General features: G+C 33.4%; 1 protein-coding gene and 1 long non-coding RNA gene across 14 annotated transcripts in view; one reads left to right on the forward strand and one right to left on the reverse strand.

Moving 5' to 3' along the window:
• Positions 1-14817, reverse strand: part of LOC127544471 (uncharacterized) — a 52511-nt gene extending 37694 nt beyond the window's left edge. The window contains exon 1 of the long non-coding RNA XR_007949449.1: positions 14167-14817. This is a non-coding gene — a long non-coding RNA (uncharacterized LOC127544471). The remainder of the gene's footprint in view (positions 1-14166) is intronic.
• PHF20L1 (PHD finger protein 20 like 1) overlaps positions 13417-26680 on the forward strand; it is a 102763-nt gene continuing 89499 nt past the window's right edge. For 5 of the 13 annotated variants that reach the window (XM_051971110.1, XM_051971116.1, XM_051971120.1 and 2 more), the window contains exons 1-2: positions 13418-13666; positions 16112-16227. In XM_051971110.1, the coding sequence (XP_051827070.1) occupies positions 16145-16227 (83 nt within the window). In that variant the 5' untranslated portion in view covers positions 13418-13666; positions 16112-16144. Of the gene's footprint in view, positions 13667-16107; positions 16228-26680 lie in introns of all 13 variants that reach the window. The other 8 variants (XM_051971108.1, XM_051971113.1, XM_051971117.1 and 5 more) reach the window with 5 other exon arrangements.

Below are 26680 nucleotides of genomic sequence, written 5' to 3' on the forward strand. Positions count from 1 at the left end.
TGGGGTTTCTACCCTTCTAACTAATATATTCACAAAAGGCTAGACAATTCAATTGAATCAATCAATCAAAAATTTGATTGAGTCCTTAATTTGAGGCAGGATAAAGAAATATCATGATTGAAAGAATAGGATCCTTATTTCTGGGATTCTGTGTAAACAAGCAAGATAGTTTAGTATCTCATAGTAGAGTGACTGGCCAATCTAATGATGGAGGAACTTTAGCCAAAATTCTTAAAGCGAATCACTTGGCAGTAGAAAAGTTTCTCTCCCTCCATTTCTCCCATATTCTTTCCCCATGTGATCATTTGAGATGTTGAGATTCCCAGTAGAGGTCTTACCAGTGATAGGAGGTGGTGACAGTGGTTGCCAAAGTGTTGGGGGTCAATGAAAGAGGAAGCACCTGCAGGTTTATGTGAAATAACAGTCATTCAAGAGTTATGACAACCTCAGGAAGTGAGATCCTGTATGGCAGAGATATGCCAGCTATTGATTCTAAAAAGTCACTAATTCTTAGAGTTTGGGAGAGAGCTATACATAAAGAGAACTTCATGAAACCTTTATGAAGAGAGGAGTTCTAAAATGAAGAGTTGCAAATTTGCCTTTTGGCTACATATATGCCTCACTATCATTGCACATTATATTTAAGTTCACTCTCTCACATATTCCTTTGGATGTTCAATGGGAAATTGTGTTGCTGGTTTGGGAGGAAAATTTTATATTAAATGTTCTTTCTATACTATGTTAATTAAAATCTCTTCTAAAAACAAAATGAGGCTCTTGGTTGAAAATCAGTAGAAAGTTCCTTGATAGGAGCTTGTAAACTATAGTACTAGAAAGCCAATCCTTAGGATTAGCTGTAGGAATCTAAGAGATATAGTAGTCAGCCAGTCTCTGGGAACTAAACTAGTGATTTTAAGTATTCATTTTGAAGAATGAACCCAGAAAGAGTGCTATGCTAAATAAATTTGATAGAAATTTTTTACAAATTACAAGTGTATCATAATTTCTAGCATTTCTTTGCATAATCTTCATTTATTACCTAATTCTAACCCTTTAGGGATAACCCTTTTATAATTTCTGGTAAAAATAATCTATTCTAGAAATGTTATAAACATTTCCATTTACAAATGACTCAGCTGTTTGTTTGAGGCTTCTTTGTTAACATATTGTTGGCTGAGTTCATGTGATGTGTATTAATCATTGAGCGTCTTTTGATTTTATTCTTGGATTTTAACTTTTATAGGCTCCATTGAAAAAGGTAAACCACTTTTACTTATATTCAACAAATCCAATGCAATGACATATATGCGTTAACTCTTATTGTTGTTCAATGAAATCTTCTTATTCCAAAAATATTTCTGTAGTTTTTTTAACCTCTCGTTCAGATACTCTAAAAATATCTGTCTATCTTTTTTTTATTCGACAGATAAATATTAATCTAATATAGCTAAGAGTGTTGGCCCCAGTGTTTTGTTATTATTGTATAGATTTTTGCTAATTTGAAATTAGTGTTATTATAATTAGCAGCAGCAATGACATCTTATACCTTTTTTTGAGAAGTATTTAGCTAGAAATGGTCATGAGATGTCATTATCTTGCTACTCTTTTCTTATATTTAATGTTCAATGAACTTTTGCATGTGGGGAGGACACATAACTGCTTCTTATAGTTAAACAATAGTGTTAGGATATCATTTTATTCTCTCTCCCCTAAACAAAATTTTCTTTGGTCCGACTCCAATAGCAGACGACAACAGAGATGACATATATATGCATTCATGTTATTTCCACGTGATTTTTGACATCTCCTAGATCTCCTTATTTTAAAAATGTTTTGTTCCATTTATCATGGAGATTATGACTCTTTGGGAGAGCAACATATATTTAATATGTTATTTTTTATGGGTAAACATTATATTTGGATAATTATGTGCAACATGGCAGTCTGTTATAATGGTCTTATTCCTATATTCTATTTTTCACTGAGTTCTCCAGACTATTATGATGTTTCTATTTATAGTATGAGGATTTCTTATAAGTTCATGAAATATAATAAGGTGCTGGTATATAATTCTGTCAAGATATTTATAGGTATTATCTTGTCCTTTGATTCAATGTGACTTCTAAATTCAATTTCAAAGACATTATTCTTTATCTTTCAATGGTGTCATGTAATGATACTGGAAGTAAGCATTGATACATCACTCTAAGTGTAGCAAAACACTGTAAATATTTGAACCTTACAGCAACCCTGGGAATGTAATTATCATCTTCCTTTTAGGTGAGGAAGCAGGGCATCTAGAGAAGTTAAGTGATTTGCACACAACTAGTGAGTTTCCAAGACAGTACTTGAACCCAGGTCTTCCTGTCTCTAAGTCTATAACTTTTTTTATTACATGATGCTACATATCTATACAACATTTGCACAGACTGTAGTGATGAATTGCACGGTTTCTACCATTTCCTTTTATATTTTTTATTTATCATTAAGCCTGAGCTTCAACAACCTGGTCTCAAATTATCATCACATACACTTCCATTTTCACTAACAAATCCATACAACTCCACTATTTGATACTTCTTTTTTTTTTTGACAACATTGGTTTGGTTCATGTGAATGTCACCCATGAATCGACTTTAGTTTCTTTTGATCTTTTTCATTTCTAAAGTTAAATCCAGAGGTAAGGAGGATACTTGTGATTACATTAAGCAAATCCAATGTTGTCATCAGCCTTAACTATTATATAGTAAATGTCAGATTATTCCAAAAAAAAGTTTCTATAAGTTTCATTTTTATTATTATTTTAAAAAATTTTACCATAATATTTTATTATGCTATAAGAATTCCTTTCAATCTTCCTCCTTTTTGATCCAGAAATTTTATCTTTTTAATGGCTTTCTTAAAGTGATAGAACCTGTATTTTGCTAATGTTATACAAATTTTGATTAGTATACTTTCCAAATCTGTTATTTTTTTTTTTTAGAATGCATATCACAAGTGGTATTACATAGTCATTAATTGCTTTAAAGGTGTCTTCCTATTTAAATTTGATTACAGATTTAGGTTTGATTATAGAATGTCAATAAATCTCAATGTATTCAGCCACAGATTTCTCTTTGATATCTTTATGCTCAACATATCTTTCCTGGAGGAAACCAAGGTATTTGTAGGTATTATTTTCATCCTTTCATTCAAGGTGATTTTCGAATTCAATTTGAAAGACATTATTCTCTCTATGTTACATTGTATTGCATTATATTATATATTTATTATATAATTATAATAACATAATTAAATACAACTATATAACAATATAATGTAGCTTAACATATGATAATTATATGATTATACTATATTATTATATATTTATTACATTGTTATTTTCTATAAAATATATCATTTTATTCCTACATCAAACACATATCACATCAAAGCCAAATGTCATCCTGAGGTAGAGAGAACATCCCTTTGTCATCCATTTATATTTTGGAACATATTTAAGATGCATAGTTCTTATTTACAAATTTTAATTCCATCATTATGTGCCAAGGGAATGGGCAGTGTTAAGATTATGGGCATAACAACACTACTAGACGACTTAATTGCTCTACAGAAATGTTGGTCTGAAACATCAGATATTTCCCTACTATTGAGCTTAGCTTACTCAAGCAATGGAAAGGCACAGCAGCTCTCTAATTCTCTCTGTTTCAATGGTATACATTAAAAATTTTACACTTATGAAGTCCAAATGATCTCCATATGATTGGAAAAAGATGTCGTGATGTTCCCTTTTCTGTCTCTATGTATTTGTATGAGACATTCCCTATCCCTAGATTGCACTCTTCTCCACATTTTGGAATCTTTGGTTTCTGTCAAAATACCTCAGGTGCTGCCTTCTACATGATGCCTTGCCAGCAATTCATGTCCTCCATTCCAAAACTATCTTGTTTTCATTTTAAATATTCTCCATGGGGCCCCCAGCTAGGTGGTGCAATGGATAGAGCACCAACTCTGAAATCAAGAGGACCTGAGTTCGAATCTGATCTCAGATACTTAATACTGCCTAGCTGAGTGACTTAATGTTAGGATTCTTACAAGGTGCTAAATCAGTTATCTAATTTAGCATGGTACTTAACAGTTCTCTAAGTCACTAATGTACTTAGTACATTATTCTCATTTGAATCTGATCTTTTCTAGTGGACCTCTCTATTTTGAAAACTTTTTCTCCAAAGAGCTTGAAGATCAAAAGTATTAGAAATGATATATTAAAAGTATTCATAAGTTCTACAAGATTCACACCTTTAAGAGAGCATATATAAGCTTGGAGCCTCAACCCGGATTGAGTCCAGGATATTCAGAAGTCAGGAAGGATAAGTCCACTCTCAGAGGCAGAGACAAATTTCATTCCATTCTCCATCTTTGTGCTGGCTGGAGGCTGAAGGACAAACCTTTGGATTTGGAAACATTTGGAGGGAGCTAGAGACAGAAGCTGGCAGAGGCAAAGGACTAGAGGCAAGATCCCAAAGGCCTCCAGAAAACTAGCCGAGTCCCAAGTGAAGGAGATAAGATTTTGAAGGAGACAACAAAGGATTTGTACTTTAACACGTGGCTGCATTTGAGATGATTATTACTTTGAACTGAAACTAAGGTTGTTCCCAGAAGCCCCCCAAGAAACCTGCTCCGAAAGAAGATTATATTTTAGAGAAGAACATTACAACTTAACCCCAATTGCCTCAGCTAGATATATAGATATATATATGTATTTTTTTCCCATGGTCACATGTTGTCTCTTTTATATATCCACTTTCTTTGAAGGTGGGGACAATTTCTTTTTTTGCATGTTCTGTACTTAAGCATAATACCTGGAACACAGTAGTTTATATTGTTTTATGTTTATGTGTTTTTTTTAAACATATGATATGTAAAGTCACATGATATCATGCCTGTGCATCAAGATTTTAATGAGATGTTTGCCATTTATTCCATCATTCACTTGGAAGCCATACTTAATTCTATTTAGGAGAAATGATGAGGGATTTAAGAATTAGGCAGACTTGTAAATGGACTTATCTATTACTCTGAAAATGCCATGATTTATCAATTATTCTGGACATATACAATACAATATTGTATTGGTAGCATGTTTTAAACAGAATATTCCACATGAACATCAAATATTCTCTGTATTTATTTTATAGCTTTACAATGCATGAATAAGTCATGATCGAAGAACTGAGTCAAAGGCTTTGTGACAATAAAGCAAGTAATAATAAAGATAGTAATAGCTAACATTTATATAGCACTTACTCTTTGTCAGACAGGCACTATGCTAAACATTTTACAATTATTATCTCAATTAATCCTCATAACAACTTTGGGTCATAAGTACTAATATTATTATTCCCATGTTACAGATGGAAAAACTGAGGGAAACATTTTAAGCAACTTGCCTAGGTTCACACAGCAAGTAAGTATCTTAGGCTGGATTTGAACTTAGGTCTTCTTGTCTCCGGACCCAGCATTCTATCCTCTGCTCCAGCTGGTTGCAATATATCATGGTGTTTTGGAATAGCTTGCTCAATACCTAATGCTTTGAAAATTGATTGTTTTTTATACTCTTTGGACTATTGGTCAAACTTTTTTGCTCTATAATTTTTTGTTTTTATGCATTTTGTTAGTAACACAAGCTGTGAATGTTTTATATAAGGTACATAAACACATAATTGACCTATATTATTCTTATTCTTCTCATTTCTTTTGATGAGGTTGAGATAAAAATGGTCCTGGAACAATTGAATATCTGTTATTATCTTTCATATTTAATGTTCTATGTACTACTGTGCTGATGGATAAAATAGCTTCTTTATGTAATTGAAAAAAAGGGAAGAAAGAAATAAGCATTTTCATAGTGCCTCCTATGTGCCAGATACTGGGCTAAATGCTTTTTGCAATTATCACATATTCATAACAGCTCTGCAGAGTAGGTGCCATTATTATCCTCGTTTTACAGTTGAGGAACTAGAAGAAAAAAAGAGGTTAAGTAACTTGCTCAGGGTCCTACAACTACTGTACGAGATCGGATTTGAACTTGATTCTAGAGCCAGCATTTTAACCATTGCTTCAAACAGTTGCCTCAATAAAGGTATCAGAATGTTAGATCATCATTGGAAGTTAATTAGAAGCCTCCTTGGTTGAACTGCAATATCAAAAAGAAAAGAGATTATATGTACTTCAGTCTATTCTCATTTGAATCTGATCTTTTCTACTGGACCTCTCTATTTTGAAAACTTTTTTCTCCAAAGAGCTTGAAGATCAAAAGTATTCGAAATGATATATTAAAAGTATTCATAAGATTTTGAAGATTGATTTCATAGTTAAATAATTGTGGATAAAGTTTAGTCAGTGATAATATTCTGGTTTTAGGACAATTGATTAATTAAGTTCTCTAGAATATTTCAAGATGCCTATATTTTTAGAATATGGACATGTCATTTTTCAGTCCATGAAAGATAGTAGCTGATGCAAAATTCTTGCCACTGGATAATGTCTTGCTAGAATTTCATCATTATTAAACATCATCATCATTATTACCTGAAGAAAACAGTATTGTTCTATTCTGTTTTTTTCAAAATCCATCTAAGATACTGTGTTCATTTTTGGGTACATTATTACAGAAAGGATTTTGACAAGGTATTAAACGTTATCCAGAGGTAAGATTGTGATCCTGAAAGACCCCATGATTCTGACGTTTGAGGTCTAGATGAACAAACTGGGTATGTTTAACCTGGAAAAGAAGAGTTAGGCTAGGTTGCAGGAAGAAAGTTGTCTTTAAATATATAAAAGAGTTGTTTTTTTTTCCCCTTGGCCTTTTATTGAATATGATTTTTATTGCATTGTGGTCTGAAAAGGAAGCATTTACTTTTTTTGCCTTTTCTGCATTTGATTATGAGGTTTTTATGCCTTAATACATTGTCAGTTTCTGTGTAGGTGCCATGTATTGCTGAGAAAAAGGTGTATTCTTTTCTGTTTCTATTCAGTTTTCTCCAATGGTCTATCATATATAAATTTTCTATGATTCTATTCACCTCCCTAATTTCTTCCTTTTTATTTTGCAGTTATACCTGTTTGGTTCAGAGAGGGGAAGGTTACATTGCTCCACTAGTTTAGTTTTGTTGTCTATTTCTTCCTGTAACTGGCTGAAATCTTTAGAAATTTGATTGCTCTACCACTTGGTGCATCCACATTTAGTATCCTTAGGACTTCATTGTTTATGGTACACTTTTTCAATATGTGCTTTCCTTCCTTATCCCTTTCCATAAGATCTATTTTTACTTTTGCTTTATCTGAGGTCAGCTACCCCTGCTTTTTTATTTCAACTGAAGCATAATAAATTCTGTTCTGAGATTTTACCTTTGCTTCATCTTTTTGTGTCAAATATGTTTCTTGTAAACAATATATTGTAGGATTCTGTTTATTAATCTAATTTGCTATTTACTTCCATTTTATGAGAGATCATCCCATTCACATTTACAATTATCTTTGCCAATTTTGTATTTCCCTCAGTACTATTTTTTCCCCTTGTATATACTTTTATTCTTTCTTTTCACCTTGTCCTTAGTCTTTTTTTTTTTTTTTTTTTTTTTTTACTCTACCAACTACTTTATTGCTATCATCCTTCTGCCTTCTCTTAATCATGGGTTTTAACCTACACCATCTGCTACCTTATCTTCTATCATCCTATCCCCTTTCTCTTACCTTTTCCCCTACTGTTTCTGCCTTGCCTTTTCTTTCCTCTTTCTTCTACTTCTTTATAGGATTAGATAAATTTCCATCCCCAAATGAATAATTGTTATTCCTGTTTAGAGCCCAAACTGATGAGATCAAGCTTCAAACAATGCTCATTCCCCTCCCTTCTTTTCCTGGTAATAGGTCTTTTGCACCTGTTCATGTGAACTAATTGTCCTATTATACCTCTTCTTTCCTCTTTTTCAAGTAAACATTCTTCCCACTCCTTAATGTCTTTTTCTTTTTTATTATTATTATAGCTTTTTATTTACAAGATATATGCATGGGTAATTTTTCAACATTGACCCTTGCAAAACCTTCTGTTCCAACATTCCCCCTCCCTCATACACACACACACACACACATCAATATAACAATATATATTGTTTACATATACATAGGTATTTTGCTGCACAAGAAAAATTGAACTTAAACATAAGGTAAAAATAACCTGAGAAGGAAATCAAAAATGCAAGTGGACAAAAACAGAGGGAGTGTAAATGCTATGTGGTTCATACTCATTCCTCATAGTTTTTTGCTGGATGTAACTGCTTCTCTTCATTATTGAACAAATGGAACTGATTTGGTTTATCTCATTGTTGAAAGAGCCATGTTCATCAGAATTGATCATTATATAGTATTGTTGCTGAAGTGCATGATGATCTCCTGGTTCTGCTCATTTCACTCAGCATCAGTTCATGTAAGTCCCTCCAGGCCTTTCTGCAATCATCCTGTTGATCATTTCTTACAGAACAATAATATCCCATAAGATTCATATACCACACCTTATTCAGCCATTCTCCAATTGATGGCCATCCATTCAATTTCCAATTTCTGGCCACTACAAACAGGGCTGCCACAAACAGTTCTGCACATGTGGGTCCCTTTCCTTTCTTTAAGCTCTCTTTGGGATATAAGCCTGGTAGTAACAGTGCTGGATCAAAGGGTATATGCAGTTTGATAACTTTTTAAGCATAGTTCCATACTGCTCTCCAGAATGATTGGATTCGTTCACAATTCCACCAACAATGCATCATGTCCCTTTTCCCACATCCTCTCCAACATTAAGCATTATCTTTTCCTGTCATCTTAGCCAATCTAACAGGTGTGTAGTGGTATCTCAGAGTTGACTTAATGTGCATTTCTCTGATTAATAATAATTTGGAGCATCTTTTCATATGTCTAGAAATAATTTCAATTTCTTCATCTGAAAATTGTCTGTTCATATCCTTTCACCATTTATCAATTGGAGAATGGCTTGATTTCTTATAAATTAGAGTCAATTCTCTCTATATTTTGGAAATGAGGCTAAAGAGTTGTTTTGTGGAAGAAATTCCCTGTTGAAAAAACTAAATGTAAATAAATTTCAGAGGGTTAAATTTTAGCACAGTGTAAGAAAAAAAAAATTTGGCTAGAAGTTTCTCCTCCCAGATTGATATTTTTGTGATGGTAAATTAGGGCATCTCTTGTCTCATGGGCCTTGTCTTAGACAAAGTGAGGTTTGGGAAAGATCTTAATTTAGAAAGGCCAGGGTCCAATGGTATCTTGGGCCATCACCAGTTGTCATAACTTTGGGAACTTTAATGACTTTGGAGGAAATAGTTTGAGGACTTTGCATAACTCTGCTTTATTTAAATACAATTAATGAACTAGTAGATACACCATCCTCATAATGCCATTGGTCCTCTTCGAGAATGAAGGACTAACAACAACAACTGGGAAGACTGAGCCAGTAATAAATAATGCATCCATTAGTGAGCCAAGAGAGTCCAAACGATGTACAGAATGGGCAAATAGCTTAGTTTAAGTATGTAACCTCTTCGGAAGATAGAGAAGAGAGGCAACAAACTCTTCAAAGGCATTTTCTCTGGGTTGCCAACAGAAAGTTATGTGTTACAGGAATTTCATGAGGATTCTACAAATCAGGAAAAGGATTTTAGGTCTTAAATATTTTCTAAGCTAAGTCCATTCTATTCAGGAACCTGTACATATAAGGGGTGAATGGAATAGAGTACCACCTGTTTTGGATGGAAGAAAAGGTATTTCTGTTAACAATTATGGTATGTCTGTTTAGTAAATTTCTCATTAGAAAATCTAATTGATACATCTTGCATTGTTGATATTCCCAATTGATATCTTCAATCAATATTGGAGAGCATACCATATGAGCCTTCAAGGCAGTACTAGAATCTCTCCTTTAAACCTTTAGAGGAACTCACAGAATCCTGAGATGAAAAGCAGTCAATCATTCTCTAGAGACCTAACATTGCCAATTCAACTGAAAGTTGGGAAAAATCACCCTGGAGGAGTGGCTAACACAAAGATGAGTCAAATGGTCAATTTAGATTAAAGTCTGCAAGACAGATCTAAATTGTGTTTCTGATACAAACAAGTCTGCATGATCATGGGCAAAATCTGGCAATTTTCAAGATTATAAATTACAAAGTCATTGTTGATTACAATTAATGAAAAGAAATTTCAATAAGGGTGTTCCAAATATTAATGAAATCATAAATCTGGACCCTTGCCTTTGAAAAGGAACATTAAATATTTAACATCAAACGTAGGTATAATTAGTGAATTTTCCTAATTACTATTTACACTTCAATTCATTCATTCATTCACTGAGGCAATTGGGACTAAGTAATTTTCCCAGGACCACACAGCTAGGAAGTGTTAATTGTCTGAGGTCACATTTGAACTCAGTTCCTCCAGATTTCAGAGCTAGTGCTCTATCTGCTGCACCACCTAGCAGTCTCCCAATTATTTTAACAAATAAAATATCAAAACAATTTGTCAGTCACTTTTCCTATGTCCTATCAATATTCTTTGCCCATTTGCTTAAATTTTCCCATTATATGATCATGGTTAGTATTTACTCCATTATTCTGGTTCTGGTTTTGTTACTGTTGTTTTGCTTTGTATTATCTCAAAAATTTTTTATGGATTTTTTTGGTAGTTCTTATACTTATTGCATTATGGTTTCCATTCCATCAAATTTGAAGGATTGATTCTACATCAAATCTTTTCTAATTAATGCAACTGCTAGTGTCCTGCTTTCCTAAAATATTTTGTTATTAATATGTCAATACATACATACATACATATATATATCTCACAATGGACAAATGGAATATATAAGGGGATAGACAAGGGAACAGGCTCAGCCTTCCATGGAAAACAGAGAGGTATTCAGTGTAAGTTAGGAATGGAAGAGCTTTCTATTTCCTCTATACAAAAAAAAAAAAAAGTTTAACACATACTTACACATGTACAATGCCCAAAAAGTAGTAGTAAGTTATAATTACTATTATACTCTCCTACTTAAAACATCCAAATCTGAAGCATTTTGCAGGATCCATGAATTCACATTTCAGTTTTTCTCAGATCTGAGCTATTTCTCAGTGATCATGTGATTTTTGGCAAGTCAGCTTACAAGTTGAGCTCCTCTTCCTTTCCAGAGTCACCTTCTCTTCCAAGATGTGCTAGTAGTATTGCTGGAGGGAGAACTTTTCATAATGCATACAGCAAACTGAGGAATCCAGGAACTGATTCCTCCTAGCCTACTAATATCCAGTTAAGGATTGGTGAGCAAACATCTATGTAGGAGGAAGAAAACAAAAAGCTGAAGAGTGTACAAGAACTTTGATATCCAGGTTTTAAGCTTAGTAAGGCTTGCAGTGAGTACTTGATGTCTCGTACAAGCAATTTTCTATTTCCACTGGCAAATTTAAACACTTTAATCCTCAAACACTCAAATCCAGGAAAAAATTCAGAGTTCCAAAATAATCAGTGATAGAAAAAAAGAGATGCCTAGAAGATAAATGTCATTCCCTTTCAGTTCTGGTTCTGAGTCAGCGGCTTTTCCTGGTTCAATGGACACTGTCATGGGGAGGGAGGAAGCAAAAGGGACCCTTTAGGGTTTACTTCATTATTCCAAAGGAACAAATCTTTCAGTACTAAGCACATAGGGTCTTAGAGGTAGCCAGTGAGCAAGCAGTGACCCAAACAGATTACATGCCACTGGAAGTAGCCAGGGCTCAAGCCTATTTCCATATATGTTTCATGGGATGTCCATGGTCACCTTTATACATGTTATCTTCTATCAGAAATAGGTTAGCACTCCTACACAAACCGTTTAGATGTTTTAAAAATCAAACTTCGAAAATATGATAAATTGATGCATAAGTGAAATTGATGCATAAGCGTTTTTGTATAGAGAAACTCACTGTCTTCAATACTTATATTTTCAATAAGCAGCACACAGTTCTTGGCACATAGCTCTTTTTTGTTTTTGTTTTATTTTATTTGAAAAAATAAAATAAGAAAAATGAAAAACAGAAAAGCAATAAACAATAAAATGAAACAAGAGAACATTGAATTCAAAATATATAACAAATACCAATTTAATTAAGTATATGTATTAGAAGAAATTGTATTCATAAGTGTCCATCTTTACTTTCTTGTAAATTGTTCTTTCTTTGTTGCTTATTCTTTTTTTCCATTTCACCTCTCCCCAGCAAGCTACATTTGATATATTTATATATACACGTAGATATATACATACACACACACATACCCCACATACGTATACTTCTTTCCTATCTCTGCTGACATTAAATTCTGCTCCATAACTTGCATGGTTATTAACCTCCCTTGTCTTCCCTATCCACCCATCCCTTTTGGAGAGTGCTGTACCCTTCATGGTATAGATGTAGTGCTGCCCACCTAATTAGTTCTTAATAAAAGTTTATTCTCAATTTGTCCATTTTTCCCCCCCTTCTGGAGAAGTCTCAGCGCTACCTAGCATAGTACCCTAAGTTCCGAAGGCTGTAGAACCTTCAGAGAAGTTCGGCGGACCTTGAGGGAGGATGGGAGTTGTCTTTGACCATTTATGGCCTTCGGTATGTCTCCTTCCCCCTCCCCTCCAAGCTTCCCTCCTGGGGTGAGCTACACTTAAACCTTGAGGGCAGGTTAATCGCGTCGGTACAGATTTAGACAAGAGCCACATCCAGCAATCTCAAGGGTGGGGTTAGTCAAATTCAAGTTTTAAATAATCTTTTAGTTAGTAATCCTGCATTCCGGTAAGATAAATATCATGACCGATCATATGAAGAATTGGGGGAAAGACTCCATACTGGGGAGGTTCCTGAGGAGAGAGCTCCTTAGCTGAGCCTAGAAGGGGACTTTAGGAAAGAGGGAGAAGCCCACAAAATTAAATACAGTGTCAGTTCTGGAATCCCAAAGTATAACTAACAAGAGGATGTCAAAATGGACAAGGATTCGTCTACAAATGTGGTGAGAATTCCTGCCAAAAAAAAAAAAATAACTTTTTAACTGTTTTCTTCCTTTGAGATGCTCCTCCCAAACGCCACAGTGACAACTGTCAATGCTTCGCTCCCAAGGAAACGCCCTCCTTTCCCAAGCCCGGCCAAAGACCGTAAACCAACTGTCGCAAGACGCTCTCTTCCCCAGCGGGCCTGCGCTAACGTCCCCCGCGCTCCACCCCGCTAAAGCGTCACGTGACCGGTCCCGGACCGGCTTCCGGCGTGGCGCACGCCGGTGACATTACGCGGGTCCGTCGCGCGTCAGGGTTGGCCTCCCTGCTGAGGGAGGGAGGGAGGGAGGGAGGCGGTGGCTGAGGCTGGAGGCGGAGGCGGCTGTAGGCGATGTGGGGCTTTGAAGGAGACTGAGCCCGTTTCCCTCCTCCCCCCACACCGGACACCGGCGCTGTGGACACAGGTTCTCTTTGGTTCCTCGCCCCCGGGGCTGAGGCGGAGACCCGGGCAGGCTGTCCTGCTTGGGCTCGGGCTCCGGCGCCGGCGCCGGCCAGGCCCAACCGCTGGGAACGGAGCGGAGCGGAGCTGAGGAGGCCGAGTCGGTAAGAGGAGGGAGCGACGGGGCCTGGCCAGGGCCCAGGCCAGGACGGCCCCCGGCGCCGGGTGTCTGTCTTTCTGTCTCTCCCTCCCTCCTCTGCGGTCCTTCCTCACTCTCTCCCTCCCCCGTCTCGCCTAGTAACTCTCCGCCCCCTTTGTCCAGACTCAGCCGCTCCCTCCCTTCCTTTGCCTCCCTCCTTCCTTTACCCCCTGCTGAGGTCCCAGAGAATGTCAAACCTGGCAGCTTTGGCTCTGCTTTTTCTCTGCCTTTTCTAACCTCTTTTCTTTCCCCCTAACTTGACCTGTCATCTCTTAGACCTTCATTCCTCATCTGTCAAATTACCTTTTTTTCCCTCCCGACATTTTTTCTGTCCTGTTTTTCTTGTGTTTTTCTTTTTGTTGTGGGCGTTCTTTCTCGTTTATCCCCCTTTCTTCCCTCCCCTCCCCCAGCCTTCCTTGAATCTCTTCTTGGCTTCCTTCCCTTCACTCCCACAGTTTTCCTTACCTTCCAGTCTTCCTTTCCGCCTCCTCATTTTTCTTATTCTTTTTTGTTTTTGACTCTCTTCTTTTCGCTTGTCTCCTTGCCCACCCAGTCTTGCTTTAGCTTATTCCAGTCTTGTTTGCTTGCTATCTTCTCTCCCATCCCATTTTGCTGCCTTTCCTCATTCTCTTCCTTAGTCCCCCATTTTCCTTGCCTCCCCCCACTTTGTTGCGGGTTAATCTTCTCCACTCTCTTCGTGAATTCCCCCTCCTCCCTTATTCGCCCTTGGAGTCCACCACTCTTATTGCCTCTTCTTACAGTCTTCCTTGCCCTATTCGATATCTTATTTAGGCTCCTTTTGCGGTACACTTGTACTTAAATTTATTATTTTTTTTTCCTTTGTTGGTTTGTGTGTGATTATTTGTAGCTACTGCCTCAATATTTTGTATCCCTGACCTTCTTTCTCCTGACATCTTCTAGTTGCTCCTGTTCTTAAAGTATCTCCTTCAGTTAGCTGATTTTATTACTCAGGCACATGATCTTCATTTTGTTGTGACATTTGAAAACTTGGCATGTACCATTTGCTGACCATCATGTGCACGCTATGAAGAACCTGACAAAAGAGCAAAGTTAAATCTATCTATAGACACACACACACACACACACACACACACACACACACACACACACACATGTGTATCCACTTAAACTTTTCAGATGTTGTCACATATGTATCCACTTTAGCATATACTCTGGTCAGCTTTGTTTTTTGCTTTAAAAATGCTAATTACTTAAAATTATCTTTCATTTCTTCTTCTTTTTAAAAGTATCCCTCTTTAATACTTCACTTCCACTCCCTTTCACCTTCTCCATTTTTGAATTTGGAGAATTTAACTCTCCCTTTACATTTTATTACCACATATGTGGGTTATTTTTCTTTTTTACCTATTTGAAGATAAAAGTGAGAGTCATAGATTATTAGAGATTCTTTTTCAGATTTAGAACTTTTTCCAAGAGAGGTACAAATAACTTTTATTTATCCAAAAGTAGACCAGTTATTGATCATTCAAAATAATTTTAAAATTGATTATATTTGTTTTTAGTTTTTTTTTTTTTGGCTGTTGCATCAAGTAAACTTTTATAGTTAGTTTACATATCTCTGAGCACATTGTCTCAAAGAAATAAATGGTAACAAGGAAGTGAAATTAAAAGTAAATAATCCATATCTGGATAATTAAAAGCAATTTGTTATTTTGTAGAACTTTATTGATCTTAATGATACAAACATTTTTATTCAGTAGTAATTATTATATTAATATATAATATATACAACTATTCATAAGGTTAAAAGTTAAAGCAATATCCAGTGTTTGTTTCTGATCTGAATTGATTCCAAATGCCATCAGTGAGGCTCACCTACCTTTTTCATTTTGTTTTAAAATTATCTTTGCATTATCTGACATTTGCCACTTCCTTGGTAGTTAATATGAAACATTGACTCAAAATTCTTAAAATTTTTATTGAGTACTTCTACTATAATTTAGATTGGCACATTGTTTAATCATCTTATGTAAAAATTTAGAGTTAATGTTTGTTGAATGGGTTAAAACTTTTTCACATATCATGATTAAGCATTTGGATTTGTTATGGCTGATGAACTCCATGTAAGATTTCAAATGGTTCATTTATTTCTTTACAGATTTTATTGACATATCTCTTCACTCTTCAAATTTAGAATACATTTTATAAACTTGAAAGGCTTATTCTATAACCTTTTTAAAATCACTCATTTGGCTGTAAATTAAACAAATCTATCTATTCAAGTACCTTTAAATTTATTCTTAATTGTCACTTATTACAATTTCCAGTCTTATTTTTAAAATATTTTATTTGAATTTTAAAATTTATTTTCCCTACCTATCCCAAACATGTGATGTTGGAATCTAACAATTTTTTTCTCTTGAGGTAGTGAAAAGAGAAAACTGAAGGACAGACTTTCAAGATGAGCAAAAAGCCCCCAAATCGTCCTGGAATCACTTTTGAGATTGGTGCTCGTTTGGAGGCACTGGACTACTTACAAAAATGGTACGAAAAACATAGACTTTGTTCACCTCAGAGTATTTGTAGCATGCAGTTCTATGTCTTAAATAATTCTTCCCTGTTCATTAGATTATTTTTATTTTAAAAACATATAAGCTTTTAGTTTTTTTCTTTAAAATAAAAAACAAATTTTAGGCTTAAGCTTTTGATACATTTTATTATTTGATATAAAGTGATTTGATAAAACGTGTTTGTTTTTTTTTGTGGCATGGAAAAAAACACATTAGGATATAGGGATTTAGCATATGTTAAACATGAACCTTGTAGGACTTTGTCCCTAAAGCTCGCCTTTTCAAATTTTTAGTATGTTCTCTTGTAAATATATAACTTACTTTGCTTGCATATATATTTTAAATGTGCAGTTAGAAAACACTGTCTAAGGAATTTTCAGCAAATTATGCTTTTGCAAAGGAGTTAGATATAATTTGCCCATAATTTTATTTTCCTGAATGAAAATAAATGTTTCCTCCAGCAGTATGCCCACTTGGCCAGTGGATATGGATTTTACTTTTAGATTACCAGTAGTTAACTAATATTTTTAGATTATCTAAAAACTATTTGATTCTTTGCTTTCCCTTGCCATTCTCATTGCAGAAGCAAGAAGGATAGAATGGCATTTTGTATTTTTCTTCTTTTTAATTAGCCATTGTGGCCAAATAATTTCATCATTATTCATCATTAAATATCTAGTCTACTTGTGCTGCATTTCTGGATGCTAGGTGCATCTTGTTTGGTTGTCAGGACCATATCTGAAGCTTTTCCATTACAGTAAAATCTGTTACATCTTATCCTCTGCTGAGCATAGCCTTTGCCAAACCTACGTTAGTTACTTCCACAGCCTGATGAGGCATTTAAATGAGATTTTGTGAAAGACTAGAAGAAGGAACAAAGTTGCAGATAAATGAAATGCTTATTCAGGTACCCTTTGAAAATGCAAAAAAAGAAATACGTATTTTTATTTTTTTGCAGATGAGATAAGGTTTATTTAAGAGAATCGTAGAAGTTTAACTAAACATTTTGAAACAATTTCAACAAAATAGGAGGATATAAAATATATTCACAAAAAATAATGGCCAGCTTTTCTCTATAGTACAAAAACAATTGTTGGAAAGAGAGAAAAAAATTCTATTTAAAATGATCATAGTGTGCATGAAATACCTTATAGTCCACTTAACCTTGACAAACAAGAATTCTGTGCATACAACCACAAAGCATTGTAGAAATAATGGGAGACAAGTAATTAGAGAGATTAATTATTCATATTGGACTGTGCTAAAATAATATAAATGCTAATGCTACTTAAATTAATTTTACAGATTTTGCTATCATACCAAATAGATTATCTCCTAAAGAATTATTTTTTAGAACTAGGCAAAATAGTGACAAACTGCATTGGGAAGAGCAAACTTAAGAATATCAAGAAAAAAAATATTTTTTTTAAGTGAGAAGGAAGGGAACCTAATAAGAATAGATCTCAAACTAAACTGCAAGAAGTAATCACCAAACTATTTGGTACTGGATAAAGAATAGAAAAGTTGTTTAGTGGGGCAAAGTGAGTACACAAGACATGAAAACAGTTGAACATAGTATTGTAGTGGTCAGTAAATTGAATGGTACCAATTCTAAGGGAAGAACTCACTATTTGACAAAACCTCCCTCTTGGAAAACAGGCTGGTAGAAATCAGTTTTAGACAGAAATTTCACATCTTTTATCACAAGCATCAAATGAATGCTTGATCTAGATTAGTTGTGTCCAACTCAAAAATGGAAGCCACTGTAGTCCAGAAATAAAAATTCATGTGGGTCACATATCTTGACATAGTTTTAAAATATAATATTTGTATTTTGTTTATTTATATTTGTTTTGTTAAATATTTCTGAATTACATTTTAATCTGCTTGAGGCCATGGTTGGAGTTTTGTTGGCCACATGTGACCTGTAACTTGTGTGTTTGATGCTTCTGATCTAGAAATTATAAAAGTTCAAAATCATAGATAAATAGAGGATAAGCGAGAGATAATTTTCACAACTCTGGATGGGGAAGAGTTCTTGATCAAAAAAAGAATAGAGATAATCACCAAAGAGAAAGTAGACAATTTTGGTTGCATGAAATTGAATTAGGGAAACGGCTAACTGCAAAAAAATTTTTTTGCAAAAAAATTTCTGTGTTAAAGGTCTGCCATTCTGGATATTGATATATTGGGATCAGTGTATGTAGCCATTCTCCAGTAGATGAAGTGTCAGAGGCTATGATTAGGCAGGTCTCAATTACTGAAAAACATCTACTTGAGGAAAAAATGCACCAGGTATCTAATAATATAATTGCAAGTTAAAAGTACTTTGTTGTTCTACCTTAGCCCCATCATATTGACAAAGATAACAGAAAAGTGACTGTGAAAGGGTGGATACATTAAAGTTTTTTTGATTGAGCATTGAACTCTTTCAGTTCATCAATTTGGAACTGTATTCTAAAAGTCACTAAGTTGTACTCTTTGATTCCACAATAACGCTATTAGTTGATATTGTGGGGTCAAAGGATCCACACAGAGGATCTCCCCAGAAAGATCAAAGTCAGGAGGAAAGGGATTCATATATACAAAAACATTTATAGAATTTTTTTTGGTAGCAAAAATTTAGTACCTAAAGCATGAATAACAACAAATTATGCAGTGTGAAAATAATGGCACATTATTGTACCATAAAAAATACCTGAAGGGAGAGATTCAAAGAAACCTGGAAGGACATGTGAACTGATACAGAGGGAAGTAAGCAGAATCTAGAGAACAGTTTATACAATTAAAAGAGCATTATACAAAAAAGCATTTAAAAGTACATAGAAAAGAACAAAATGAAGTTTAAAAGAGAACATGAACAAATAGGAACGTTTCACTATTATGTTAAATTTAGTATATACTTGAAAAAAAGATTTAGGTAAAAGAGAGTGATAGTTTCAGGCTTTTTTCTTTATGTTCCTTATCTTTTCTTTATGAAAGAGTCCTCTTGGATGTTCATCAAGTTCATATTTAAAAAAGAAATTTTACTTCAAAAAGGCACTGAAAAGAAAAGGTTGCAGTAATTTTTGCCTCAGTGCAACAAGAAATATTATTTCATAAGATAGCACATTTTGTCACCTCATGCTGTAGTGCTTAAAAGTATTAGCAAAATGACAATTGTGAAAATAAAAATGTTTTGTGCACTGACATTTGTATCTTCCAAATTAAATTATACAATTTAGTTGGGGATGGTGAAAAATATATCTGAAGGTATAGGTTAGGAAAAGGGAATTAGAGGACAAATATTTTGAGATTTCACAGCCCAAGGTCACACATTTACATCATGAATACATCAAAAAATTAGTATGTCAAGTACCAAATCACAAAAAGTAATTCTTTTCCTTTTCCAATCTAATTCAGTGAACATTTATTAAGAATTTACACTTCTTCATGTATTGTGCCAAATACTGCGGATACAATTAATAAAAGATATATATGTAGTCTTTGTCCTCTACAAGTTTACAATCAAAATGGGAAGAAAACATACATAAAGAGGCAGGCAGAGGAAAAAGGAAGGGAAGGAGAGGGATTCTATGAAGTGTCTGGCATGTGGGATCACCTTGTTCATGGAGTTAAAACGAGGGAAGATGGTGGATGCAAAGTAGAGTAAGTTTTAAGTCTTCTTCCTACAATCTATAAAGGGAGGTATTGGAGGCATTAGGAAGAGTTTGATAATTAGCCTTCCAGCCCTCCAGTCAGAGCAGGCTTGAGATAGTAGCATGATGATAAGATTAAAAAAATATATATATTTTGATAGATAGAAAAAGAATCATTTGTATGGGAATCATCCCTGAATCAGCTACAGCTGTGTAGTTAGACCACTGACTTAATAGAAGAAAGATCAGAATTAATTTAAAAAAAAAAAACAAAACTGGAAGAGTTAGAAAGAAGAATTGGCATTACTCAAGCCTGAGCTTTTTAAATGAATGATTGGTAATGAAAAATGGATAATGGACACCAGAAGCAACATTATCACTGATACTTAACATATACACTTTTAATTGACATAAATCAGCTCATCATAACGAAGCAGCCAAAAGAACCTGAAAAGTGCCTTAGCAAGAGAGATAGTGGCCCAAAGTAGCTCCAGCTTAGAATATTAACTTTGTAAGCTTTTACTCAGAATGTATACAAATGAATATGGGCAGTAACACCTCATAAAATAGAAAGAATGATTGGATTCTCTATAAATCACATTAAAGTAAGCTTGATTAGCCAATGAAGCAAAGTCATGCCAAGGACATTTAAGGATGAAAATGAAGAAACAAAACAACATTGGAAAAGATGTGCAAAGTTTGCAAGCTTTTCATTATCAAAGCCAATAGAGTCATTACACTTAGACTTTAGCATAATAGTTTTCCTATGTGTTTGTATTGAAGTAAATAAATATGGTAAATTCCCCTTGATTAGACAAAATGTACATTAAAGAAATCTGTCCTGGAGGGGATAGACAAAATTGTGTGGGTCTTGAAGGATCTGTTAACATATCTATGTTAGGAATATGTCCCAAAGGCATAGAAAAAAGATGACTACAAGAACATCAATAATTACTAACCTATATATGTCATCTATATAAAATCTTTGGTATTCATATGTACCTGTATTTAGGATCTTTGATGACAGTATATAAATAAGAAAGAGCAAAGGTTTTTGCAAATTATATTTCTACTGGTTACTACATGTTTACTTGCAGAAGATTAAAAGATATAGAGAAATCAAAATCCCACTGTGTTTATTGTTAATTGATTCTGGAAAAAAGCATTTGATTTTGTAGAGCAAAACACTTAAAGATTATGTTTCAATAAAGTACATCCTTAAAACAAATTTTTAAGGTTTTTTGAATGAATAATGGAATGATTAGGATAATTTTCTTACAACCTTCTATTTACAAAAATTCAATTGAAGCATAAAACAAAGAATATCACTAAAAGCGTTCACCATTATAATGGAGGAGAGCTACTGTGACTATGGTAGAGAGGGAATTCCTTGTAGATGATGAGGTCCCCTAGAGGCTTCTTTTTAACTTTGTGCTGATTGCATCAAGTCCTGTTACTTTACATGGCTTCCTGAAAACACCTATAATCCCTTAAAAGAGTTTGACCTTACCTTCTTCGAAGGAAAGAACAAATGAGTAGAGAATGTTTATATCCTATATCATGACATACATTTGGGTAGACTATCTGGGAAACCCAGAAACCTAGAAGAAATCTCTTCCCCTCTCCTCCTTCTCCCATCTCTCTCTCTCTCTCTCTCTCTCTCTCTCTCTCTCTCTCTTTCTCTCTCTCTTGCTCTCTCGCTCTCTCACTCTCGCGCTCTCTCTCTCGCTCTCTCTCTTTCCTCTTTATATATATAGGATAATTATTATGAATACACACATAATTGGGTCCAGAATTAAATGAAAAGAGTGGGCTGAGCTATCTGCAGAAAATAGTAGAGCTCCTTTAATGATGCTAGAGTTTTTCCCAAAATAAAGAGACATCTCTAAAATAAAATTTTCTATTTTGTATGGCCTTAAGATATGGAACACTGTCTTTTGACAGTTAAAAATGAATATCACGCTGAGAGTAATAGAGAAGTTCATAGTGAGAGGTTACAATGTATAACGAATTAGGAACTGAAGAACAGTATTAAAATTGCTGTCAGTGAAATTTATAGTAGTGAATGCACTTTAGTCAGGTAGTGAACTTGAGGGATGGCAGGTCCACAGCTCAAGTGCTCATGATGTCATAAGAAAGAAAGGAAGACCACCAGCATATTTAAATAGATTCCTATGTAGTAAACTTACAGGAAGACATGGATGATAGTCACATAAAATAGGATGGGTTAGGTGGTTTGTGATACGTGTCACTAAAGGAAACATCCAAATTAATGATATTCAAGATTCATTTGGATATGAAATTGAAGGTAAAATGTCTGTCTTTTCCAGTAACCAAATTGCTGCAATAAAACATAACAGGAATAGTTGAGCTTTTCTGAGTGAATAAATAGAACTTGTGTTGGCAATGCTTTATTTGGTATCTCCTTTTTTGACTCTTTATCTGTTACATATTTTTTCTTTTACATTAACTGCAGTCTTAGTTGACATCCAGGATATACACTAATAATGATTACCTAAATGTGCTTAAATAGAATATTTCAGCTTTTGTTTATTTTATTTTGGAAAGGCCTTTGCTAGCCAAATATGTAGACATAGTTGCATCAGGAAATGTTTGAAAGAGGTTAAACTTTGCATCAGTCATTAATGCTATGTTCCTTGGAGAAATGGATTTTAGGAAACTGTTGAGCAGGGAGAATAGAAAAAATAGATGTCTTAGTTACTTTTGAGTCAATGATGCATATTATCTATTGTTTTGTTTGAAGTTAGTTCAGTCTGTAAGGATCCCTGTAGCTGAACGTGAGTACAGAAACGTGCCTGAGCCAAACAAAAATGATCTGTAGGTTATTTGGTCTTTTTAAAAGGTCCATATTTCAGTTTCCCTTACAATACAATTGATGAAACTTGGATTGTACAGTGAAAAATGATATGCTTATATTCCCTGGAATGCCATTTTGTTGTTGATACTTGATAAGTCAATAATTGGTCATCATTGGTATCTGTATTGTTAAAGAGAATAACTTTATCATAGGGGAAACTATTATATGTGATAGAAGGTAATTTATGCATAAGTGTGAGAATACTTTAAATGGTGATACTATCACCTGAGTATATATAATCATTATATAATATATTTGTCAAATTTTGCAAACATTTTAGTATTCAGAATTTAAGGAATATATTTTCTTTACAATAGTACTACCAGATAGATAATAAAAGTGTTAGCATTTATTTATAGATAAAAGAACTGGTGTTTTAAAGAATTAGATTGGAATTAGGGGTTCCTGACTACTGAGTCCAATGATTTTTCAACTATATGTTTTTCCCTACTATTTGTAAAAAGTGAAATGATTTTGATTAGTGTTATCCTCCTAATTCCCCAAGGAAAAGATTTACCACTCATTCAGCATTATGGTAGAGTCACATATTACTTAGCAACTTAATTAGCTTTTAATCTTGGGAGAGCAATAGTGCTTTGTATTTCTCTTTCTAGTACTGTTTATATCATTAATCTTGCATTAGTGTATATTCACTTTTGGTACCCAAATATATACTGAATAAACAGTAAAGAGTTGTTTGGTGTTGGGAAAGATTTTTTATAAAGAACCCCAAAAGAATTCATTTTAAAACCAACTTCTGAAGGCAATAGTTACGGTGTGATGTTATATTTTGTATTTAATGGGGTAAGGGTAAAAAAAAATGATGAACTCAAAAATATTTTATAATCTTTTCTGCAAAAAAATAAAAAAAAGCTTTAAAATGTATACCTTTAATGAAGCTTTGCTTTGATAATTTTAACTACCCAATTATTTAACTGACAATTTAGTTAAAATAGCAAAGAATAATGCAGTGAAATTGTAGTTATTGTTGTTTTTATATAATCATTTTGTCCAGTCTAGGTTTGAGTTGAACAAAGTAACCTTTCCACACTTGCAAAGAGACATAATATGAATGCTTTGTTAGTTACTGTTAGCAGCAGTTTTAGTCAACATAGTGTTTTTTATGTAAATTAACTTTTTTTTTTATCTTATGAAGTTTTAGATACCTTTTTTATTATTATTATTTACAAATCATTTTTGAAAGTGTAGATAGCTTTTGTTAAAAAACAAAACAAAACAAAACATGAGTTCCTTATATTATCCATTTACAGTCAAAGTAACACTTGTCTTGATGTGGATTTGTTACTTTTACCAGCAATTTGAAATAAATGCCTTGGGCACAGAAAGCATTTAATAGGTGTTTGAGTCAAATAACTTAACATTATATGTTGGGTATTCATTTAATTAATATTTGTTAAAAAACAATGTGAAACATAAAAGAGCTCTGTAACATTTTCTTTATTTTTGTAATGTGCCATGTTTCACTTGATATTACAAATTGTTATTGTTGGTAGTTGATTCACTGGCAGTAAAAGTATGTAACAAGTATTTGAACTCTGAGATATTTTGCCATCCTTCAAGTAGCAACAAAGTTAGATTACCTAAATGTCTTCAAATAATTGCTTTTCCCAGTACTTTTTTTTTACTTTACGTTTTTGATTCTGTACTATATAATAATAATTTCAGATTTGCTAGTTTTATTCAAGTATTTTTAAATGATATAGTAGATCACTATACTCTAAGTAGTGGGAACAGAAATTTAAGATATGATCCATCTCTTCAGGAGTCTTATAATATATTTCATTGCAGAGATAAATGATACCTTATATTAGGACACTTGAATTATTTCTGGATACATCTTTCATATAGTCATCCTATTAAAAAAAAAAAAAGAGAACTGCACATCTCTCCTTGCCCCAGTAATTATAATACTGAAGGTGTTCATTCTAATCATTTGTAGAAGGTTTTGATTGTAAAGAAGGAAAATGTTCTCTATAAAAAAGGTAGAGTTTAAGTTTAAAGGGCAGCCATTTTTCAAGTTCTGGAAACTTGAAGTTTTTAGTCTTAAATTAGATTTAAAACAAATGTGTTTGAAATTCTAACTAGAAAGACTTGACTAAGTTAGATTTTTTTTTACCTTGTTTGATCTGATTTTGCTGTATGTATTCTTCACAATTCAAAGAGTTTCTAAAAGCTATATTTTAAATTTCAAACAATGATTTGCTTTTAATATTTTGAGACATTTTACAGCTAAATCTGAAATTTTATTATGGCATAACAATTTATCAAAGATAATTAAAATAGATTCTTGTGAAATATTTGGGAGGTAATTTGGCTATAGTTTGAACTGTTAATCTGGGATGATTGAGGATCTTCTCCATTCACTAAACAGTAAATCTTGATGCCTCTTGAATAAAGTATTTTAATTTTTATTTTCTAAATCTTTAAATTCTAAGAACACCTGGCTTGAAATTTCTCTAAATCTGAGTAAATATTGATTTAATTTGATGTTATAATAATCAGTTAACATATTACATATGTAAACATACCTATACATACCACCTATCTTCTTTTAATCTTAGTTATCCCTACTACCACTCATTAAAAACTGATGAAAGAGAATCAAAAAAAATAATTGCTATTAGGACAGAATTCAGAATTAGAAGAATTCTGATACATTAGTTAAAAAACAATTGGAAGCTCCACTTCACAAGGGAGAAATACTTAATTTATGGTTTTAGATTGAATTTATTTGCCTTGATAAAGCAGATTTGTTAATATGTAGTATTGAATCAAATGACATTTAAGGTTCCTACTCGTTTACCACTTTTGATTCTGTAATTCTTTGATTAAGATAATATTGTGTGACCAAGAAGAATATTTCTCAAGGAGAGACACATAAAAAATTTTGAGTTGAAAAATAATTCAGCACATTATTATTTTTAGTGGTGGCTCATATACCTTATACCATGTAGGGGAGTTCCATGGTGCTATCTAATTTGCAGCTAAAGAAAAGAATTATGTTAGGTTTTTAGTGGTGATTTAAATTCTGATATGATCTTATTTTAATCAAAATATTCTCTTGTAGAAAAATTATATTTTAAAAACTATACAAGTGGACTTTAGAACATAAAATTCTTACAATTTAGTTTTTTTCCATTTTTGACCGGATATTTCCATGTCATTTTCTTCTAATTCTAAAGAGAAGAAGAATGAGAAAGATACAAAGCTAGCAGATGTTTTTGAACATCACCAATTAGACATTTTTGGTAGAGTAGTCTAAATTTTGAACAGGCAAATGCTATTTCTCTATTCATTTGGAGTTTTTGAACTGATAATGAAGCATTTGCAAATGTTCATTTTGAAAGATTTACTTGCATAGGAATGAAAGTTATTTTGAAATTGAGGAAATGTATACTGCGTAAGAATAAGGAAAGCCTTTTTTAAGTAATGAAAGTATCAATCATTTGTAAACGTTCAGTAACTGCCAGGCACTATCAAACCTAAAGGCTTATGAAGAAGAGGAAAAAAGAAAGAAAAGATTGGGAATAGAAACAATTTATATGGATAACTCTTATGTCCTCAAATAATCTCCTATGCAGAATAAATGATTAAGTGGGCATACTAGAAGAAAGGAAAGACAGGAGGGAAAAAAAATGAAAAACTAGGAATGCGGTGCGTGCCATTGACATAATAGTTTTGAGCTCATAGAGTAGTTTTATCTATCATTGACTTATGCAGGATTCTCAGTGCATTGGAATTTCAGCCTTTTCCAGTAAATTTCTTTTACTAGAAATAAATTGGATTTGGTGATTTTAAAAAAAAGTAAAAACAAAATTAAAAAAAAATAAAAATAATTTTTTAAGGATTTGTATTATCTTGCTGGCTATATTTGCACATTTCCAAATTGA

Source organism: Antechinus flavipes, chromosome 1 (assembly GCF_016432865.1).
Source record: "Antechinus flavipes isolate AdamAnt ecotype Samford, QLD, Australia chromosome 1, AdamAnt_v2, whole genome shotgun sequence".
NCBI lineage: Eukaryota > Metazoa > Chordata > Mammalia > Dasyuromorphia > Dasyuridae > Antechinus > Antechinus flavipes.